We start from the raw sequence: 24,100 nt of genomic DNA on the forward strand, positions 1-24,100 counted from the left end.
GGGGGGGTGGGGTGATACATTGAATTCCTTTAAGGACTGTTTTAGATCCTTTCCCTTATTAAGATCGATCATAAGAGAGCGAGAGAGGAGTAAGATGGAGAGGAGCGTAGGGGTCGAGGGGAGAGAAGGATCTATAGCACAAAATTGTAAACATTCAGCAACATTGACATCCAAATGTTTATTACTTTTTAAAGGGTAATGACAGCACCACTCGATCTCATTACATTATTTTTTTTTTTTTATTAAACTTTGCAACTACTCGATCGGGCCTCTACGCAATTGAAAAAAGGAAAAGAAAACCACTTTTGCATCCCTTTTACCAGCTGTGGATGAACTGCTCTTGCACGTTAATTTATTATGTGTATAAAATTCATCTTCGATCGTCATTGTGTACCCAGGGCCGGTGTATACGTTAGGCGAACTAGGCCACTGCCTTGGGCAACACAAGTTATATAGACAGTTGTGCAGAAATCGAACGGTTTATCTACTCCCTGTGGGAAATTTGGTGTCCCTGAATCCTGTCCTTGTACAGAGCAGGGAGAATATGCATAGCCATACATATGCAGTTGTACAGAGCTGTGTGTATACAACTTGTGGTGCATGATCCATATACCAAATTAAAGGGACAGGGGGTGTGTGGGGAGTAGGAGGAATGACCCCATCATCAGTCAAGGGAACATTCAGTTGTAGGATATAGTTCAGTCAGAGGATTATTTAACATTCAGTCAGTGAAGAAGTAGTCCACGCCCACAGACCCCGATGCCCACAGGGCCAGGATGCCCATAGGCCCGGATACCCACAGGGCAAGGATGCCCACAGGCCTATGATGCCCACAGGGCCAGGATGCCCACAGGCCCAGGATGCCCACAGGCCCAGGATGCCCATAGGCCCAGGATGCCCACAGGCCCAGGATGCCCACAGGGCCAGGATATACATCCCCTTTTCGATCCCACACACAAATTCAGTATACTTATCAGCGCAGCATCTTGTGTTTAGACCTAATATACCTCAGAATGCATAATTTTTTGGGACATCTAGAAACAAATTATTTTCTTCTCGGAGAGGGACCCCCAGAATCCCCATCAGTAGGGTCACCAGCTTCAATGGGTACAGGGTCACACCCCACCTGTATGAGAACCTTAATCCACCTCTGACCCTTCCATAAATATCCATGACATGCCCCTAAGCTTTCCCCCTCCCCCTAATCTTTCCCCCCTCCACTCATCTTTGAAATCCAGTGCACATCACTGGCATGTACTGTACTGGTACTCGCCCTAGACGTTCTACGACTATCTGCCACTTTTGTTTGGAAAGCTGGAAAGCCTCAGGCACCGAAAAGCCTGGCGCCAGCCAGCCCTGGGTGCATGACCCCCCCCAGTGACAAACCACCATGGTGCATCATTGGGTGCCACATGGACAAGACAAATTAAGCCTACTGAAACCATCAAGCTTATCAATCGATGTTATTTACCATCCAAGTCAATATTTTTTTAATTTTTTTTTTGGGAAGAGCAGACAAAAAAAATAATCCAGAACAAAGTATGCGGACGTGTGTACCTTTTTTTATTCACATTCACTAACGTACGTCAGAATGTATGTGAAAGGACACCGAGCACGATAAACGTGTGCTTGGAGTGGTCATAATAACCCCTAAAATAACATTGCATCCTTTAATATTAGAGGTAATTTATTCATTTCCCCCCCCTTCTCCCCCCCCCCCCCTTTTTACTAAGTAACCCTTCATCATACTCACACAAGTACTTTGACAGAAGACTCCGCTTCAAAACAATTCTGCCCGAAGTTCACTTTACATTCGTGTCAGATTCTTAGAGAAATGACCTCTTTGGTATCTGAGGGTAAACATATGATTGTGTCATTTTACTGAAAACACAAAAACTCATTGGTGCATCTTCAGTATTCATAAAGCTAGCAAGCTCTCCATTGCAAAGATACATAGTGTTGACATTTAATCCATGCTTGTGACCCTTGGCATTAAAGACGACTGTAAAAGCCATTTTACCCTCCACACCAGAACCATAAAATGTACCTAATCGTCACACGGTTACATAGGTCTTCACCTGCTTCGGAGGGACGGGGAAGAAAATTGCAAAAAGTTGTCGTTTCTGAGAACAAGGAACGCGTCAAAACGTTCTGCCCAAGAAATCTTTTTTTTCTTCAATTTTATCATTTGGACAATGTGGTTGTGATTGTAATGACTACATCTCTGCTTATAAACCAAAATGCTGGCTTAACCATACAAGTTACAGAGATGTAGCAGTGCGTGCTACACAGTTTTATGAAGAAGTCCGTTTCCTAAGAAACAAAAGCCGGATCAACATTGCTAAGATTCACTAAATATGTGCATCAGAAAGTCAGCCTCAACAATAGTCACTCGATCTGGTTCTCCTAACGTAACCACATTTTTGCAATATTCAACCTGCTTACAAAACAATATGAATAACTCAAAAGCATTTTCATATCCCCACCCCCTTTGATGGCAGGGGAGAGGGGGTGGGGGATTAAATACACCAATGAGTTTCATTTTTACAATCTTTGATCACACATATATATATATATATATATATATATATATATATATATATATATCAAGAATTTCACTAAGAGGAGATTCCACTACATCTGTAAAAAGGGATGACATATTTTCTTTAAAAACTGATGACAATACACCCCAAGTCTAACATTCTGGTCATACAATACTCTTACTTGAGCTTCAATAAAAACAGAGAATTAATGGTCTGATTGCTTGCTTGCAGGTTATGCTTTGATGTAAGAATGCCTCCGATTCACCAGAAGGCGGCTCTTAACTTTATCAATGAGGTACATACAAAATATGGTGACAATGCGTTGGTGTGTAACTTCACATTGGGAGCCACTCCTATATCTAAAGAATCACCATGTCCTCGGAAGAATTCTATTGTATGGGGTATTGTTAGGGTTAGGGTACGTGGAACAATGGAAAATACAATGGGGTCCTCGGTCTGAATGTGAGTGTGGTTTTGGATTGTTGTTTTTTTAATTTTCATTACAACCTTACAAAATCTGAGGTTAGTAGTAACCCAGTGTTTAATATTGTCTCCAATTGGAATGGGGATGGAAAAAATCCTGAGAATTAATATGAAATATATGCAAAGTGGATGAGAGTAAACAGAGGGAGGTCAAATTTGTGAAATTGACAGTGTGACTCTACACACTGATCAGTTGAATGTATAGGTTACACTTAGAATTCAAAGGAATTCTTTAACCAATTGAGAACTTTCTTCTATTCTCTTGTTGGTGGAAAGTTTGCGATGACAAAATATGTTCTTCTGAAGGACCAAAATGACACCCCAATATTTTGGGGGATGGGGAGTGGGGGGGATTTGGAATCGAATTTGAGGTGAACCTAACTTCGTACTTCTAACATAACATAGAAAACACTTGGCGTTTGATAAAGCGTTCCAGCAATCTTCAAATGTTCTTGACTGGGTCCTTAGGATTTAAAGTCTGTAGCCAATCGGGTGACTTCTTATTGGGACAGTCACAAGCATATCTCAAGTCACTGTGTATAATCTTTACAGCATGTCCACCAATCCTATACAGACATACAGATCAAAAGGGTAATATGGCAGCTGTACAGCTGCATTCAGACGTGTGCATTGTTTTAATACTCACTGCAGTTTAGAGGGTGGTCCATGCCTGCATACATGAATGTAGGCACTTCAATGATTCCCACTGACTTAACAGCACACAACACACCACCAATAAATGAAACTTATCTTTACTGAGACCTTTCGATCGGGAAAGAAACGGAGATAAAAGCAATTTTTTTCTTTTTTCTCTGTTTTAGAAATATGAGACTGTGAGCTGCTAGTCTGACTATAGTAAATGATAGTCTAATTTTTACCTTTTCCTTTTGCATTTTCAGTGCAGAATCTTATTAATAATGTCCCCCTCCCTCTCTTCCTTCATCTCTCACTGCTATCCCCCTTCCCACCTCCACCCCCCTCCGCACCCCCTTCCATGTTCACCCAAAATATAAAGCATGCAAAGAAAAAATCTTTTCTGTTAGGTTTCCACCATCAAATTTGTATTCAACGTATCGATACCGCTCTCCAAACATTGGCAGTAAAAGAAGTGTGAAATTTTATCCATAGCTGACCAACTTTTGTATTATCTAGCATTTTCTGATTCCCATCTCCCCCATAATACCCACTCAACTCCCCCATACCCACCTAATCCCCCCCCCCAAAAAAAGAATGACATTTTACGAGAAGTATTGTCCATATCACTGTTATTACTTATTCAAAACTTCACATATGTCCACAACTTTAACTTTAATTCCATAAGTTTCCTCTCAAAATCAACATTCCTTCTGAGGAAATTTAACTTTTAAATATTCATCGAAGCCCGATTTTGCGTTCCGCTATGAAAACATGGACAAAGTTTTCATCTTACTCATGTGAGAATTTTTCCAAAATGCAGTTTGCTTTAAGTTTCCAAACAAAGCCATTTTGTTCTGGCCTTTGCTTCATAATTTATTTATTTATTTATTCTTCGTGCAAAATACAAAAAGTTTGGATAACGAATATATTACGTCATTGTGAATGTATTTGTAGTCTACCCATCAGTAAAATGATGAATCTTGGGTGCACAGGGGATGGTAAAGTGATCACGTCCGTCCATTTTCCGTAACGTAACGCATAAATCTGGGCTTCGGAAAAGACCCGTAACAGATTGTTTTTACAATAAAAGATAAAGCAAAGATGACTTAGTTATGATGTGTCATAAAACAGTATTAATGTGATAAGAAAAACACACACTCCCTCTTACTACAACGTACATCATTTCATATTCTTAGTACCGATTCGATCACTGGACCATATAAAGAAAAGTCATGCGGCATTATGAACATGGGATTACAAACATCCAGTCTTGGAATCTTCTGAAACCGATTACCTATCGTCTTAAATTATCATTTTTTCAATATGCAGATTTTTCTCTTCTTTGTTTTTTGAAAACATTTTTACGAGTCCTCAGGGTATTTTGGAATGGTCGATGCCAAACAGAATGAGGGAACCCTGAAATGCTTGTTGACGTTGTTCCGAACGATGCTTCGGAGGTGTACAACTATACAAAAATTACACAACCCCTAACAGCACATCCCAACAGGTAGTTAGTCAATACTCACAATGTTAACTTCTCCAGTACATTCTCTCTCTTTTTATTCTTGATACAAAAATGATGCAAAATTTGGGTAAATTATCCTATCCACTCGACAACAATAGCAATTTTCAGCCCAGAAATATTGATGACAAGCTGCGAGCTTGACAAACAGAAAAGCGCAGCATTCTCAAGGAAATTTTAAATCTCCCGAAATAGCTGGGTGAAAAATTGCATCCCTACCTGGGTGTAAACAGGGTCGATGTCGTAATAGGTTCAATTTTGACGTTATCCTGACCTATGATATGTTTATCCATATAGATGAACCTGCCTGCTGTTACCCCAACCCCCCCCCCACTCCCTCTGCAATCCCGTAACATTTTGAAATACTGAAGATTAAAAAAAAACAATTCTCTTAGGGAAATTCCTCTATTGTTCACAAAAAACAAAGATATATCTCAGAGACACGTTTGAAAAAATTTCTAAATTTTTTTTCAACTACATATTCCCTTGAGACATACCAACAAGACTTTATTGTGAAACACAGACAAAACCATTTGATCCAAATTATAGCCAATTTATGTGACCACAAAAACGAGAAAAGAAAAGTAAAGAAGGAAAAAAAGGATTGAATTGTACTTTTCATTTTATCAAAAGTTAACACCATTATCATTTTCAAGGCATACCAGAGTTGGTTCAACGTCGCAACAGAATACCTGCTGTGATCGATCAACACAAAACTTCCCGTCATCGTGTGTTGACGGCATCTCGGTTTCATATGTGGACAACGAACCGTTACAAAAGATTCTCAATCGACTGTTTTGTACAACATTCCTCGTCATTCAGTCTTAATAACACACTATACCACATGACTCATTCTTCCTTTACATATGTGAAATGTTGCCATGGTAAAGGATTCCTTTAAAAACTAGAAAATATAACATTTCTACCGCAACTAATTGCTTCCTATTTGAATGTCTTCTTTCTTCATATCTTTCGAAGAGCCTGCAGTTCGATAACATATTTATCACCTTTCATGGCAAACATGAGAGAACATTGTGAAAAATAAATTTGGTTGCCCAACATTTTTGACCTACCGACTATGCCCGACGTTTGGACACCAAAGTGAATAAGACATAACACAGCACAGCCCAGCTAGAGAGAAACTAGCTATCGACATGACATTCTAACGATCATGTCAGATTCCTAATATCTTAGCTCCCCACCCTCTTCCCTGCCTCACCCTTTGACCTCATGCCTGACCCCCGACCCAACACCTATGGTCTCTCCCACCCCTCCCCAGCTATCTGTCCTCTCTACACAAACAATATATTCCTGGCAGTTCTCCTGCAACTATACAGTAACCGATAACTGTATTAAACACACCTGTCTCTCTCACAATCTCACTTTGTTCGTGAGTTCACATCCCCTTTTGCTTAACATTTGGCTAAGCTTTCTGCTAAATATCAAGTACTTCATTTTGTGTGCATTTGACTTTAAATACTATCACTTTATGTCTGCTAAATAAAAAGCAAATCCCCAAAAACTGGGAAAAATATGAAGTGAAAGAAAAAGAGAGGGAAAGAGAGAGTAAAGTTCTCTTCTTTAAACAGATCCAGTCTTAGAAACAACACATTCTAAACCTTCTTTTGTTAATCAAGGCAAAAAAGTGGAACTCTCCAACTTGGAAAACAATTTCTCTTTCCAACCAAAGAAAAAAAAAAAACCCATCAAAAACGACCATCTTAAGTTTATTTTCTGATGAGGGCAAAAATTTAAAAATTAAAAATTCTCAACTGCCATTTCGTACAAAACTGTAAATGACAAAATAATTTGCCATTCATCTCCAAGCCTGATGTTTGTCCTTCAAATTTCAATAAGAAACAAAAAGGTACCCCCACCTCCCCCCCAACTAAAAAATGACACCACATCCAACAAAGTAAGAACAAAAAAAATTATATTCTTAGAGAAAAAAATGCCCTTAATGGAAACCTTCTTTACAGATATAAACAACCTACAAAAGTTCTGCCTTATCTTTTCTCTTTTTTTAGTCTCTTCTCAGAAAAACCAATCAGCTTATCAAAACAATTTTTTTTCCCCATCAAAAGCAAGGGAAAAAAAGACCTTCTGTTCTTAACAATCTTTGGTATTCTGTCTTTTATCAAATAGTAGCACTGTTGAGAGTTTCTGCTCACTCATCTTTTAAAAAAAAAAAAAAAACACTTTCAAAAGTTTTATTTCAAAACACAACATTCTTATATGAACAAAAGACAAAAGTACAATTGGGATTTTAATGTACAACATATATCTACAGCTAAGTCCAGCTAGCTAAAGATTGAAAGAGAAAAATTCAAGTTGAAATAGGGGAGGGAGAAAAGAAATGAACAAGTTTTTTGTTTTTGTACAAATATGGAATATCAGTGCCAAGAATATGCTTAGTATACGCACGAGAAGAAAAAAGCCGAAAAGCAAAAAATGATACATCACGTTTTAAGTTTCATTGAAAACACTCTCTTCATTAAATCAAAGAGGAAGATATATTAAGCTCTATTTTAGGAGTCACATGCAACTTTGAGCCAGTGTTTTCCAATTTGGGCCTGATTGCCAGCTATCTACCAATGATTCTTGTGGTTTTGTTTACATGTTTTTTCCAATGCTGAGCAGACAGTACCGATTCATTGCTAAAATGAGTTGTTAAACGTTGGGGAATCCTCAGTTCACAATCTTTAACAATTGCCTCCAAACAAACCACTACAATGTTACAACCACTATTTGCAGATCCCATACACATTATCAATGGTAGCTGTACTGCAGAAAACAGACCTGCGCACGGTAAGGATTTGCTTCTGACTATATTCAATGGCTTTCATGTAGAAGTAAGTCACCCACTCGTTTTGCATGTGCACTGACTGTTACAGAAGTGGCAGTGATTAAATTCCACACGTAGTGTTATGTGGAACCTGTTCAACAGGCTACAGACCTGTGCATGGTACAGGTTTGCTAGTGTCTACATTCCACACGTAGTGTATGAGGAAGCTGTACAGCTCAAAGCAGACCTGTGCATAGTACAGGTTTGCTAGTGTCTACATTCCACACGTAGTGTATGAGGAAGCTGTACAGCTCAAAGCAGACCTGTGCATGGTACAGGTTTGCTAGTGTCTACATTCCACACGTAGTGTATGAGGAAGCTGTACAGCTCAAAGCAGACCTGTGCATGGTACAGGTTTGCTAGTGTCTTCATTCCACACGTAGTGTATGAGGAAGCTGTACAGCTCAAAGCAGACCTGTGCATGGTACAGGTTTGCTAGTGTCTACATTCCACACGTAGTGTATGAGGAAGCTGTACAGCTCAAAGCAGACCTGTGCATGGAATGGGTGTTATAATTCAAAGGACAAGTTGTCCCCAATAAAGACTGCTACATACAAAGCTGTCCTGAATGGAAGTTGAGCATGTTTTTTTTTCCCTTTTTTCTTTATATTTATTTATTTGTTTTGTTGGCTGTCTGGATGTTACAGTTAGACAGGCAAAGTTTACCAGAACAATCTGTCAAATTTCCATACATTAAAAAAAAAACTCCTTCAATTTTGGGGTATATATTACCCATGAAGAAATCCCCTTTTTTCACAGAATCATGACATAGTTAACAACTCTTTACCGCTGTTATTTTTTAACAAAACTCTTCGTAACATTCATTTTTATTACGCAAAATCATGACAATCTAGTACGGTGTACAGAGGTGCAATTACTGGTGGAGACAGGTAAGCAATGTCCATACAGTTCCAATAAGTAACCCCCCCCCCAGAAAACAAAGGAACCAGCAGCTGCTGTTAAAAGTTAAAAACATTTCCCACATTTCTACATTCTAGTTATAAACTCAAAAAGTATCCCAGGTTGATATTCAAGCTTATTTCACCATTAAAGTTTGAAGGTTATTATCACCTGACGACCTCTCTTTGTATTTACTTATTAATTAAGTATTTCATTGACGTGAGTTACTGTCTAGTTAATGCAAACTCTTTGCTAATTCAAGGCACATCATGTAATACAAAAGACTCAGTTACGATATCAACGTCTTTTATACCATATCGACGTAGTTCATCTTATAATGTTAAGGTAGTATAGGCCATAAGACATGTGTATCATTCAACACTCGTTATGAATATCACGTCCCATCCATTGTCAACAAAAGTTTCTAGTTTCACAACAGAGCAAAATCGTTACACTTTCTGTTTTTGCCTGATGCTTATTAAGAGAGATAAGGGAATGAGGTGGTTCTTTTCAGAGCATGTATTGAATGAACACACCATGAATGGCGATAACGTCTACCGAAACGTACCGACCGACCATACTGTGCATATATATATGTAGATACCATGACTGAGCTTCTGTGTATATTCCAAAAAATTACTGTTCTTAGATAGAATGAAAGAAAACAGACAGACAGACAGACAGACAGATGGACAAATCTTGACAGAAAGACGATAAATAAATTAAGAAATAGCTTCAATCTTAAATAGCTGAAAGCAATTGTAAAAAAAAAAAAAAATAGCTGCCACAAGCCCTGCTTAGTATCCTTACAATCACTGTGACCTGTACAACTGGCAAGAAAACTACACTAAAGGATTAAGTACAGTAAAACAACACTAAGCAAAAAAACAAACAAACAACGAATACTCTACACATATGGAAAACAAAACACAACACACACTGACTGAAGAAAAGAGGAGAATAATGATGATTTAGTCCAAATCTTTGGAAAACAAGACTATGTACAGAATCAGGATGGAAAAAAAAAAGAAAAAAACGTAGGCTAGATATATATCACCCAAGAACAATGACATGAAAAACTGGAGTGATTGTACTGGTCTGAATGCATCGTAAATGTTTGCCAATCAAACCCCCCACCCCTCCCCCCCCAAGACAAAAAACAAACGAGATATCACTTTACAGAGATTGGTTAACATTAATTTGATGGTAGTGTGATTCTACAAAACCGTGTGACATTTAACACTTTCTTGGATAATGCAGATAAATCGGTGCAAGACACTTCGTGCAAATCTACAGAGAGGGAAAAAAAAAAGGATTTTTTTTTTTTAAATATGAGACCTTGTTTTAAGAAAAACCATTATATACAGAGCAACTACCAGGCAAAATTGCGTAATATATTACCGTTAAATAGGGTTAACCTAGCGTCTGGTAAGAAAACGAAGATAGATCTAAACTTTTATAATACCAAACCTTGGGGGGATACTAGTAACTTTCCCCCCCCGAAAACAAATTAGTGTTGATATTTTTCACCGGACATAAAACCGAAAAATATCCATTTTTTAAATACATTTAAAGCTAAAAATGGTCATTTCTATCATTTTAACATTCCTTTATATTACAATTCTTAGTATTTTTACAAGACAGAATTTGAACGAGAAGAAAAAGATGAAGAAAACATGAGAGAAAAAACACATGCCGATTTAAAAAAGTTTCATGCAAATAACTTGAAAATGGCTGAAGAAATATGATTTTTCTATAATACAGAAGACTTTTAGCACAGTTAAATTTTGAAACCCACAAATCAACCAAACGTTATAATTGCTTTCAACGTCAAACACTGTAATGGCAAACTAATACACTGGAAATGTTTTTTCTACTTCCCTTAGGAATTAAATAATGGACATTGAAACATTAAAGTGATATAAGCATATCTGCACATCTTGTCACAATTACCATCAGAGGCAAGGGAACTCTCCCAAATTTTTTAGCTCTTTAAAACAAAGGGCTAAATCAACTTTCTTTGTTTCCTTCGGATGGGGGACGGGTGCCTTCACAGATTTATAAATCCTTTTCAAATGTTCACAGATATTCTGGGAAGCAGTTTTTACATGTAAACACTCTTGTGAATGGTTGTATTGGATTTATTGAAAATTGTGAAACGGTGGAACAATGGGTGCCCATTTTCGGGTGTCTTTTAGCACATTTAATTGGGGGGGGGGTGGGGGAACTTACACCACTTTAATGTAATACAACATAATAAAAATGGAAACTTTACCTACGATAATTAATTATGTTGTTAGAGGTAGGAATAGGTTTCATGCAAAAGTAAAACTAACAAAAAACAAGAAAGAAATTTTAATGCCCCCCCACCCCACCCCCACCCACCAGCATGCCCTTCCATAAAAAAAAAAGATAAAAAAAAAAGTGTTGCCAACATGGCTTTGCATTGTCTCTATAAAAGAAAAATTAAACAACTGCTAAGGAACAACGTCACATTAATTATTCGTTTGTTCATTCAAAGGCCACTTTTACCTCCATAACATTTTCTCCAAGCGGAAAAAAAAAGAACACAAAGCCAAACAAACTAAAATGGCTTCTGCTCATTATAACAAATTTTTTATTTAAAAAAGAGGAAAAAAAAAAAACGATGAAAGGTCTCACTCTTTGGACAAAAATCAGGTGGACTCCCAAAAACCAATAAATAAAAAATAGGAAGGAAAAAAAAAAAATTGCAAATTCAAAATTGACTTTCTGCATCCAAATTTTTTGTTTTCATCGTTAACGTCAGCATCTCAGGACTGCTCCTCCGTCTGGGTCTGTGCTACCCCCGTCGTTATCGTGGGCGGGATTAAGGACTTCAACTGTGGAAGGTTGGGCAGACAAAACGCAGAACTGTCGCTGGGTTTGAGGGGTATGTACATCTTCTTATCTGGGCAGTGGGTGACGGGCACGTGACCCAGGGATTTATGCTTCGGGCTGAAAAAGGGAAAAACAATAATTATTTATATACGAAAGAAATCGGTAGGGTATATAAGACTGAGTTTACTTCAATCCTCTTTTATGCTAAAAAAAACCCTTTCTCAATTACTAGTAAGCCATGCCCTTTAAGTCCAGCCTAGCCGTAAACAGCCCTTATCACGGTAGAACACTAAAAATTACAATTTAAAGGAAATAAGACTTTCTTGTATTGTCTGATACAGAAATAAGAACACTAAGTTTAATTAAAGCTGTTGTAGCCATATATTTACTAATTACTTCATTTGACAAAAATATTTTCATCAAGTTTTTCTATAGTAATAGGGTTATTCACATCCCAAACCAACTCTCCCCCCCCATGCCTCCCCCCCCCAAAAAAAAAAACAAATCACCAAACATTTTCAAAATCTTGAATTCAATAGTTGTAGAATTACTATAATATGGTCTCAAGCAACTAGAAATACAACCAGATTGATGAAGAAAAAAACAAAATTGAAGGTTAGAAAATCTATGTCATACACATGGTTTGTTCAATATGATGCTACTCAATGCCAAACCATACTGCTTTTATTACCTAAGGGACTGTTTATTCATTGTACAGTGAAAAATGCTAGCTAGTATACAGAAAGCCCAGGATCAATGGCAAGGCCTGTGATGAAGTACGTCACATCTCTTCCTGTTCCTCAATTATACGGTATTAGAGAGATCGAGAGTTTCCTTTTAAAAAGGCAACGCACCGACGAGATAAAATGACACAAAAGAATGGCTCGTAAACAAAGATGAGTGTATGTAAAAAAAAACGGTTCTCCGGGCACTTCCTTGATATTCACATTGAATTACAAAGTGATACCCAAATAGTTTTCAGAAAAGGCAAAAAAAAAAAAGAAAAAAAACAAACAAATCACCCCCAAATCACCCCCAAAAAAAAAACAAATCACCAAACATTTTCAAAATCTTGAATTCAATAGTTGTAGTATTACTGTAATATGGTCTCAAGCAACTAGAAATACGACAAGATTGATAAAGAAAAAAAAAAAAAATTGAAGGTTAGAAAATCTATGTCATACACATGGTTTGTTCAATATGATGTTACTCAATGCCAAACCATACTGCTTTTATTACCTAAGGGACTGTTTATTCATTGTACAGTGAAAAATGCTAGCTAGTATACAGAAAGCCCAGGATCAATAGCAAGGCCTGTGATGAAGTACGTCACATCTCTTCCTGTTCCTCAATTATACGGTATTAGAGAGATCGAGAGTTTCCTTTTTAAAAGGCAACGCACCGACGAGATAAAATGACACAAAAGAATGGCTCGTAAACAAGGATGAGTGTATGTTAAAAACACGGTTCTCCGGGCACTTCCTTGATATTCACATTGAATTACAAAGTGATACCCAAATAAATTTCAGAAAAGGCAAAAAAAAAAAAAAAAAAAAAATAGAGAAAAAAATTATATCAAGTTTTTCGGGTCTTTCGTTGGAAATATGTCCAGCTTTTAACCGTTTTTTTTCCACCCCACCCCCCCCCCCACTTCTTCAAACTTCAAGAGGTTTTAATTTGATTTTGTCTCTGAAGGTTGTTAGATTCCCTATAAAATATGCTAGAATGAGCAAAACTGGTCACCAATAATCAAAATGTCTAGCCTTCTTTAACTGCCATGGTCTCTGTTTTTGCTTCCCCTAACTTGAGGCATTTTTTTGTTATCATGGAAATTACTATGAATTATTTAGGAATAAATTCAGAGTTATTGGGGCGTTATCAGAGAATAATCTTGAATTATTGAGGCAATTTTCTTGCAATTTTTTTTTAATACCTACAGTTATATCTGAAAAGTTTTAGAAACTACCTGAGAATTAGAGAGTTAGCTGGAACTATTAAGGACTGATCTGTGTGCATTAACTAGAGAACTGATAAAACTCCCCAGTAGTGTATTTCCAGAAACTTTTGGTAGGCAGTACTGTACTGATGACGATGCTTGGACAATCAAAACTTTCAGACTGAATGTGCTGTTATTATTTAATGTTAAAAGAATGACAACTTCCCTGCATATCCTTTTAACATTCATATTAACTATAATAAAGGCATCTTTGGGTATGCAATAATGGAAAAACCCCAGACTCATTTCATGCTCCTTCAGACAAAGAGACATCTTGCTCTCTTGCTCAAGCCGAACACTCTCTCACACTCGCCTCCAGCAAACCCTGAATTGCCTTGAGAAGCGACGAGAAGATGCACAGTGATCTGTACAATTCTTACGTAAAGATCCAATTACACGTAATGTTGAAGATAATCCCCCCCCAAAAAAAAAAAAATTATTGCCAAATATTCTGCTGTATAAATAAAAATTAAGGGTCGACAGTTGAAAAAAAGGCAAAGGACAACAAATTAATGCCTTTTATGGATTACGGAAAAATAATCACATGGCAATGACAGAAATTTGAGAGTGGAACGACACAACGTCCTTAATTTTAATTGAATGAGCAGTAAATTGACATCTAGTGTAAACTTGTGGTTTTTTCCTTCTGCTGTATTGAATATTTCCTGAATTGTCAAGATCAAAATCTCCAGACTTTCAAGTGTTACCGTACCTTTCTTGATTTTTTACATTTCAAACAAAGCCTTTAATATCAGAGATGTCTATTAGTTTGGACAAGTAACCTAACAGGAAGATATTTGAGGACATCTACCAACGTTGGAACCTGCAAACCAAGGATATTGACTTGCCACGTTTTGATATACGGACATCTAACAGTATAAACACTACAAAGATCCAATTTCACGCAAGATATTTTACTGATTGGGGAGGGGGGAGATTAGAGACCCTGTCCCAATCTAGGGAGTATATAAGGAGTGGTAATACAATGAAAATTGATGATATGCGCCTGAAGCAAGAGGGGGGGGTTGGGGTTGGGGGGGTTTAATTGGCACACAGGCTGACTCAGAATCGGCATGCCACCTTGTCATGGAGGTGGACATGCCCGATTTCTTATCCGGTTGTGAGAGGAGCTAAGTTTTGTCCGAGGAGCCAAACTGCACAACTTGTTTCAAGGCACCAAGTGAGGCCATCATTTGGATCACTGAGCTGGCTAGGAATTTATGCCCCAGTCTGCCCCTAACCTAGTTACCCGGCTTGAACAACTGGAATAAGATAAACACAGTCACAGATCAACAGCCAAAAAAAGGGCATCGTTTATCAAGGAATCACACCTCGGAGAAAAAGATTTTACTTATACAGAATATTCATACAAAAGCAAGAAGGGATAGTAAAGAGCTGTCACGCAAAATATCAAAGTTCGACAAAGTACAGTCAGCGAATACCACTTCCTTGAGAGAGACTTCGCGTCCCTGTCATAGATGAAAATTTCTGCAGTTCAGTGTAGCTGACATTAAACTAATGGAATTTCTTCATCTCTCACCCAACGGGCATCACTCTTTATCATCATTAAAAGCTTTCTTAAGGTCCGAATTCGATCAAAAGTCACGATTCACCCAAACGTGCATTCCATCTCACTTCTCCCTCTAACCCAGCTGTCCAGCTTGACATTTCCAGAGAAACAAATGGCCGTTACTGATTGCTTCGGCCGACACAGAACTGACCAGCCATTAAATCAACTCTGTATCTCACTTCATTAATATCAGGAAATGAGATTAATGGTAAAGGGAATGGCACTTCGTTCTTTTACGACAATGTTTTGACGTCTGTCGACTTGGAGAGAGAAATGGGGGGGGGACGGGGAATAATGGAGTAAAGTGCTAACGATGAATCACACCACTGACTCCTCGGTTTATTGGTCTTCATTTTGGGAGGGATGTGAGGGTCTGATGCTCGAAGTCAAATCTACGAGCTAGTGTCTACTGATTTAAAACGTAATCACAAATTATGACAGCATCTTTTGAAGCTGTATGGTAATGGTAAAATACGGTGGTTCACAGATCATCAATCACAAAACTTGTTTGGAGGCAGAGTGATACTACATAATTACATATATATATATACTATATATATATATATATAATCACAGAAAGATATATTCTTGTTTCTAACTCTTTTAGCTTTTGGGTAACCGAATTCAAGGCTTCCCTTAGAGATTTCCTATGAATCTCTTACCAACAAGATGCTATAACAAATAATCCTTCCCTCTCTCCCTTCCCCCTTGGTAAGCTTATTCTTTACGTCCCTGGGAGGGTACCAGGGGAGGGTACCAGGGGGTGAGGGGTGTGGCCTCCACTAACAAATATTTCTATCACCAGCACCATCCATCATAGTATAATTTATTGTCAGTGATGTCTGGGTGAGCCAAGAGAGAGTGATTATCCCTAATGAATCATATTTTAAAGAAATTTTCCTTCATGTCCCGAGGGCAAACGTGGGTTGTATTATGAAATTGTCCAAATGGCAAAGTTGGCAGCCTGATATTAAGATCGATGGTACATTGTTTGAAATGTTGTAAAGTCAAGATTGTTTCAGACAGAGAAAGGGGGCGACCTAGTATAGAGAGCAATTATTCCAGATAGTGGCATGAACAGTTTACAAAATGGCGTCGAGATATTTCGCAGGTCAAATTCGAACAAAATTAATTTGATAAATAACTTATATATGCTTATGTTATACTTGCTAATATCGATTTAAACTTTGAAAGAATTTTTTTTTAAACAGTTGCCAGGTAAGAGTATATGGGCAAATTTATACATAAAACAAATATCACAGACATTGAATATTTTATAGATTTGAGAAAAGTAATCTTGTGTGAAAACAGGAATCCGTTTCAGTTACTAATCAAATAGCTTTACCTTTTTGGGTAGAAAGTGTAAAAGATTTAGACGACGAGGTGGGGGAGGGAGGGGGGGGTGATATCCTAACTTGATACTCCAGTAGGACAACTTAGAGTAGATATAAAGTGAATCCTAAAATGTTTCAAGAGTGTAGCACGGAACAAGAGAACAAATTTGATGGATGATTCCAATTGTTCTTGGGAGATGTAAGAACAGAGGGTATCAACGCGAAACTTCCCTGTGTAAAGTGGGCAACGTCGAGATAAATTTCACGAGAACTTTAGAACGATCGACGAGGGAGCCTTTTGCCACGACAAATAAACGATTCAATCGATTAAATCAAACCCTTACCTCGAATGACGTCAAATGTCGAAAATGATAGAGTTAAATTTTTCTGTTTACATTTAAAGCGATGATTTATTTACTTTAAACCGAGTGGACGTGAACCTAGTTCTGACTTGATAATGGCAGCAGTGGAATGACTATCATCTCAATGCTAATTCAAAGGAATACTGGTGTCATCAGCCAAAGAGTAGAGTTACTCAAAGAAGAACAGTTACGGGAGGTCAATGCGTGTATGCAAAGAGCAGCGGATCCTGTTAGGATAGCAATGTTAGGCTCTCATTCTTTTATGATCATTTTTGATAGAAATGGACATTATTTTTTACACATCACGGATACCAGACAGTTACTTATAATAACGTGCCAAGAATGAACTTGTAAACATCCCTCCTAGTTTCTTCTTTGCAATGTGTTCCCTTTCTTTCTTTCATTCTTTGTTTCTTTCTTTCTTTCTGTTTTGTTTTTGTATTTGTAACGAGCTAGTACTAAATCCTGAGTGTGCTTTTGTTTTCCATAAAAACAATAACGATTTGTTTCCTTAATGGGGCATCACATGTCGATAAATTAATGAATTCATTAACGTCTCAATCTATGAGTTGTTAAGCCACCTAGAAGTTTTTCCCATGACAATTGCGACGAAACTCAAAACCAGACACATTTCCTGTAATTTACGGACAGACCTTTGTATTTACAGAGGATCGCAGGCACGCACGAGACCGGTTGGGGTATTTTGATTAACAGGAAGAGTTTGTAAATTAATGCTCTTCCCTTCACACATGAGGAACCACAGAATGCAAAGAAAATTGAAATATGGAAGAAAAGCTGTAACAGGTGGAGGAGAGAAAAAATGACCGTCAAAACTGAAAAGAACTTACTAATTAAATTTACTATCAAAGATGTAAGAGACAAACCTTTACTTAGGGCCCTGTCCAGCAATCTATCAGATAACCAAATGGTAAATCACAGGCCTGATGATTGGGCTGAGGGAGGCCGGAGAGAGGGGGGGAGAGGCTGTAGCCCTAGGGTACATTAGAGAGCCTTTGGAAATATGGGATAAAGAATAACACTTTCTCATTTCACTTGTTCTCAATATACGTAAGGTAAAATGAACGATTCCAAAGTGGGCCCCGAATGACACAAAGTCCCCAGAGTCTGACGTGCCTCCCGATGCTAAATGGTACTTCAGCTGCTGAACCTTAAAAAGAGGCAGTGCTGAGAAGAATTTACATGGGAAGACGTCAAGGACTGACCGACTGACTGACCTTGGATCGTCGATGGTCTTGACTTTTTCGCAGCCATCAGGTGGGTCTCTTGTAAGCTGACAGGATTTATTATGGCTCGGTGAGGAGGAGTACCTGGGACCGCTGTTTAAGTCTGGAGAACCCTCAGGAACTTCTGCGAAAGACAGAAAGAAAGATGATACAGTGTCACCTGAAACTAGATGGTCAATGGTCAAGAGAAGTAGGTCATCAGGATTTGAGCCAGGGTAATAAGATAAAAAAAATAAAGAAAATATAAAAAAAATATTAGAAGGGAGGGTACCTCAATTGAAAGTTATCAAGCAAGTAGGTACTTCTTTTTCATATCCCAACGACAGAAAGTGAAACATTAAAAGTACCGTCTGTTACCTTACTGTTACACTCTGCTCAGTTGCCTACAGTATGTTACCCCACAAAAAGGATCTAACATTCGACAAGGGATAACGCACAAACCGTGGACGACATTGGACCATCGATATATCTAGAGAAAAAAAAACCCTGTTTGGAAGATCCACCGGGTCGGTTGTCAAGCAGGCATATCTTGTTCGTTCATCAGTGAAAAATAAATTTTCCTCTCGATAATTACTTTCAGTTTAACCTAGAGGTTACCTAGAAATGATTCCAGGGTTGTCTAAAGTTTCAATATCTACATCCCCTTCATATATAACGAAAATAACATGATTTCCTTTTTGGACCTTCTCTGCCATTTTGCTGAGTCGAATCTGGTGAACTTTCAAGGGTTGTCTAAAGTTTCAATATCTACATCCCCTTCATATATATCGAAAATAACATGATTTCCTTTTTGGACCTTCTCTGCCATTTTGCTGAGTCGAATCTGGTGAACTTTCGTTCTAATAATTGGGCGAATAGAGTGTGATATCTTTCATAGTGTTGTTTTGCCTATAGGCTAACAGCAAAGACAATATTTATACCGGGACCAGGAAATGGGTAATTCTTTTTTGTATAGCACAAAACTTGTGTTCCCAAGGTCAATGGATCTAGAAAAGACATAAATGCTCGGGATTCACACACCCCCTCCCCCTCCCCACCCCCCAAAAAACCCCTAAAATACCAAGGGCTGGATGGTTCAGTTGGTAGAAAACCAGATTTGTAATCCTCAGGTCCTGTTCTAGTCAAATCTAAACCTGTCGCACATTCAAAACTCGCTGACAATTTTCCCTGTCAGTTGTTTTTCGTTATCATTTGATTACGGATTTTTTTTCTCCTCCAGCAAAATTTCACACCCCATGAATGTCATCGAGATGTTACGAGATGCAACCCACTATGCTTCTTCGCAGATGCACTGAGAACGTTGTAAATTGAGTACGCCAGACGATGGGATATTTACGAAATCATGTGAAATGTTGATGTGAGATTTAATGATAGGGAATATTATGAATCTATTATCGTCAATATCTCACTCACTCTCTCTCTCAAGTTCGAGAGTCGTCCTACATGTGACGAGCGATTCATCTTCGGTGAGTATCCAATCTCATTTTGTTCCTTTCCGATGCCTTTGGGAGGAACTCACCAAACAGGCCGACAGATTGAAATCTGTGATTTTCATGAGTGACATGTGAACAGTATCTCGTTACTAATTCGAATGCAGAGCCGTGGTTTGATAGTCATTTAATTCCAAATGCCTATCCACTGATTTATAGACCTTCAACCTACCCATAAAAACATCATTTTTTTTGGGGGGGGGGTTTTGGGGGGGCTTGGCGAGAAGCGAAGACATACGGTTGAATAACGAGGATGATACTTTCCTGGGGGAATGAAATAATTTTACAAAGTGCTCAAATGCTTTTCTTTGCTTCTTAGTTTCTTTCTTTTAGAGCAAAATCACATATCTGAGTGACGTAATGGCCGCTGCGAGAGGACTCTATCGTTGATGGTGGGTAGATAATTGTTCTGGAATATCACTGAGTATGTTAAGAAATAAAGACTTCTACTACACTGAGGGAAAGAATTGTGAGAACCCTTCAAGGACAGGTCCAGGGAGACCCCCCCCCCAACAAAAATAAATACATAAATTCAATTAGGTTTATTATAACATACAACAATTGAATTTGCCTTCAAGAACATCCTTTCTATTAATCTTTTCAACTATTTTACTGGGTCAATGATCTACAAGGTTTGGACCAATTGAAGAAGCCTACCTGTACATCCAAAGTCAGAAAGCAGAACTTTGCTTATATGCAAATCACGATGTGTTTGTCTAAAATTTGTCTCTCTTTCGGCAAGACTGCACAGGTGGAACCTTCTTGAATTAGTCAATCCCCCGGGGGCGGGGGTGTCTCTATGCAAGTTCACTAGGCGGTGTGTTCGCACAGAGTCGATAGAGCCTGGATTGCGTGCTAAGGTTGATTCAGAAATCAGTAATAAAATGGTACAGATCGTTCACATTAGAACCTATACAAATTTTCTATTGAAAATCTGGATATCCGGCATTTGCTATGTGACCCACTACTTTTGCTGGGGATTTCAGTCAAAATCCAATCAGATACACTCGAGAAAGCGACAGCTATTGGATGAGTTTTGAGGAGTTCTCTGTTTCTGTTTTAGAAATATCAGTATTTAACTAAACAAAGAATTCTTTTTTCTGACTATAGATGGGTTCAAAACAATTTCAGTTTGAAGGGCAATTCAATATTACATCACGCCAAAAATATCCCTTTTGGGGGTTTTCCGCCGACGACAAACATTATTACGAGGATAAATAATAACTACCCAGGGAGGAAGTTGTCATTTTTGGATAAACCTCACTAACCTTCTTACATCTTTTGAAACCACAAAGTCTGTTGTCCAAGAGAGACAAACTTAATATAATGGACCAGAGTCTGGAAGGATGTTTACTTTAAGGAACTAGTCTTTGCACGAGGAAAGGAAAGCTTAAAAGGCAGAAATTTACACCTCTTATTATAATTACTAAAAAAAAAATCCGGACCTTGACAAAGGAAAGTATTTTTTGTTGATGTTTTATTGTCCTGCATCCTTTTATTGTTGAATTATCCTTGAAACCTGATGCAATGCTAACTTAGCAGTTAATTGCTCTCAAGAGTAGAAAAATATTAGTAGAAATTTAGAGAAATATTACTTTCCTCTTTGGATATACTGTACGATTGAAATATTAAAAAAAAGAAAAAAAAAGACATTTGCAGCTTTCATGGCCCACAATGTCATTCACTCTACTGTTGCCAGATGCATTCACAAAATACCACCCATTTTTTAATTTTTTTAAAAATTTATTTATTTTTTAAAATTTATTTAAAATTTGCTTATTTATTTATTATTTTCTTAAATATCTGTGCCAAACAATAAACGTTATGAGAATGTGGGTTTGACCTAAAAGATGCAGACAATTTTTCAGTAAATTTGCAAGTATATCAACTTCAGTAACTGGGAAAATCCCTTTTAAACCATCAGATTCTTCTGCGAGGTAACATCAGGTCACATCTTAATTAAGAACAGACTCATAGCAGACCTGTAGTAGTGAACATTCTCTTTACATCTCAGGTACCCAGTCGCACTATGCATTCATACACATTGTTGTTATATGTATCACGCAATACGAATGTTCACAGCTTGACTAGACGACGACGGACGAACGAACGGAGGTCAAATTTATCAAGAGCGTGTGACAATGTCACCGGCCTAGACTATGTGTTACTTCTTTGAACCACAGGCTGGGATTTCTTCTGACATTAAAGCTTCTTCGGGGAGCCTTTAAGGTCAGAAGCATCTCCAAAGAGGAAGAAGGGATACAGATTAATAATCATGTGTGATAATAATGTGAGTATGACTATATAATAACTGCATAAGACTCAGAGGCATTACATCTTCAGTTCTGTATATCACAGAAAAAATTACTGCCAGCAATATTAAAATATAAAAAAAAAACCAAAACAAAACAACAACATTAAAGGGATGTTCCAGTGGTGCTTGCTCACCACATATTGACCGCCTGTCCAGTTTGCTAAAACATCACATGCCGTTTAAATAATTGACGGTGCACCCTCCAAGGTTCTCTTCCATAATATATGTTCCATAATATCTGTTTTTATTACCTTTGATGTCTTTGTTATCGCCGTTCCCAGCTGAGCTTGACCTGCTGGAGGGTCTGGACCCGCCGTCTAAAGGGGGGGAAGACGGTGAAACAGAGTGACTCCTGCTGGTGCTCTCGTTGCCCCCATCACTGTTGCTGCTGTCCTCCTGGTTATCCCTGGGAGTCTGCGTGTCGATGCTCCTCATCGTGGACACGCCAGGTACCGGTGCTCGATGTCCATCCATCTCGCCGACCTGGCGGGAGAGAGAGATAGAGGGAGAGAGATTTACGATTCGTCGTCACGTCACAGGGTCATTTACGTCGTCACGTCACAGGGTCATTTACGTCGTCACATCACAGGGTCATTTACGTCGTCACATCACAGGGTCATTTACGAGGATGGCAAAGGTAGAGACATCGGCTATGAAATTTTGACTTCAGTTTACATTTTATTGATTTCATCAGAAATAATCAGAGCCACAAAACAAAGGGCTCTGTTAATGACCGAAAAAGAACTTGTCACAAATTTGACACATTTCAGGAGAGTGGAAATAAGGCAGGCTGCAAACGATAGGAAATAAAACTTTTCCCAAAGATTTAATTTTCATGGCAACTTGTTGTCTCTTCAGTAATTCATTATCTTGGGCTGGGAGGGGAGGGGAGGGAGTGTAAATTTCAAGTTATTTGCCACATTTAACTTATAACACACACCAGAGACAAAGCTTTGCACAGCTTCTTACGTTCGAGCACCAAATTCAGGCAAATTAGCACTTAATTGTTAGACTGAATCAGAATTTCTATAGAGAATCAGAATGAATATGTAATTACTTTATTATTTGATATTACAATTTAAATCACCTTGTCCTTTGTTTTCTAATTAATATTTTCTTATTACGTCAGAAGCAACTGGGAAACTTCTCAAGATTATTCTTTTTCTAACGTTTTACTCTTCATTATCCGAATAAAGTCAGACTAATCAAGAAAAAAAATTATCATTTGAAATGAACTGGGATTTTAACAGCAAATAGCTGAAAACTTAATAACCTTCAAATTTTGATTAACATTCGATCTCAACCAGTTGCTTTACTCCCATCCCCTACCCCAGTTCCAAAATAACAATATTTTCAGCTTAACTAAAGGGCAGAGATCAAGAGGGCAAACTTTACAGTTTATGTGGAATGTAGTAAATGATCTAAATAAGAATTCTGTCTTTTAATATGCTATCCGGGAAAGACATTTAAAGTTGGTAATTTCATAACCGAATATCATGCTTTTCATTAAAACATGTATTATCCTGCCATATCAAATTCTCTCTCTCACAGTTATATCCTGGACGAAACTTTGAATAATAAACAGTTTCACTTGCAACACTGAGCAGCATTTTGCATTTAGTCTGTAACATTACCAAAATCTACCAAATATCACTCGAAAATAAATTGCAATTATTCGTAAAGAAAATAGCAAACTTCTGGGTTGTTGTTTTATCACAATGTGAAGGTATAACCAACAAGTCACTCATGAATTAGCTGATTCTCAATGTTTTGTTACCTGGACACATTGTTTTATCAGTATTAATCAAACAATTTAAACACAAATTTGAAAAACAATTTTTGTCACGATTTCAAATGAAACATGTATAGTCAAACAAACATTAACAACATTATTTTAGGACTTCAGTTTATAAAAAAATAAATAAAATTTGGTATCAAATATTATTGCTTTCACAACTCTTTCATTATCAAGCTAAATATTGACCACCTTTTCAAGTTCCAT

The 24,100-nt window shown here is 37.8% G+C and overlaps 1 protein-coding gene across 1 annotated transcript in view; it reads right to left on the reverse strand.

The window, feature by feature from the left end:
• Window positions 1-1,546: 1,546 nt before the first annotated feature.
• The window catches only part of LOC139959006 (protein FAM117B-like), a 105,692-nt gene continuing 83,138 nt past the window's right edge, over window positions 1,547-24,100 (reverse strand). The window contains exons 5-7 of the mRNA XM_071956488.1: window positions 22,350-22,581; window positions 18,286-18,418; window positions 1,547-11,905 (exon numbers count right to left, since the gene is read on the reverse strand). Of these exons, the coding sequence (XP_071812589.1) occupies window positions 11,722-11,905; window positions 18,286-18,418; window positions 22,350-22,581 (549 nt within the window). The 3' untranslated portion in view covers window positions 1,547-11,721. The remainder of the gene's footprint in view (window positions 11,906-18,285; window positions 18,419-22,349; window positions 22,582-24,100) is intronic.

Source organism: Apostichopus japonicus, chromosome 18 (assembly GCF_037975245.1).
Source record: "Apostichopus japonicus isolate 1M-3 chromosome 18, ASM3797524v1, whole genome shotgun sequence".
In the NCBI taxonomy this organism is placed as follows: Eukaryota; Metazoa; Echinodermata; class Holothuroidea; order Aspidochirotida; family Stichopodidae; genus Apostichopus; species Apostichopus japonicus.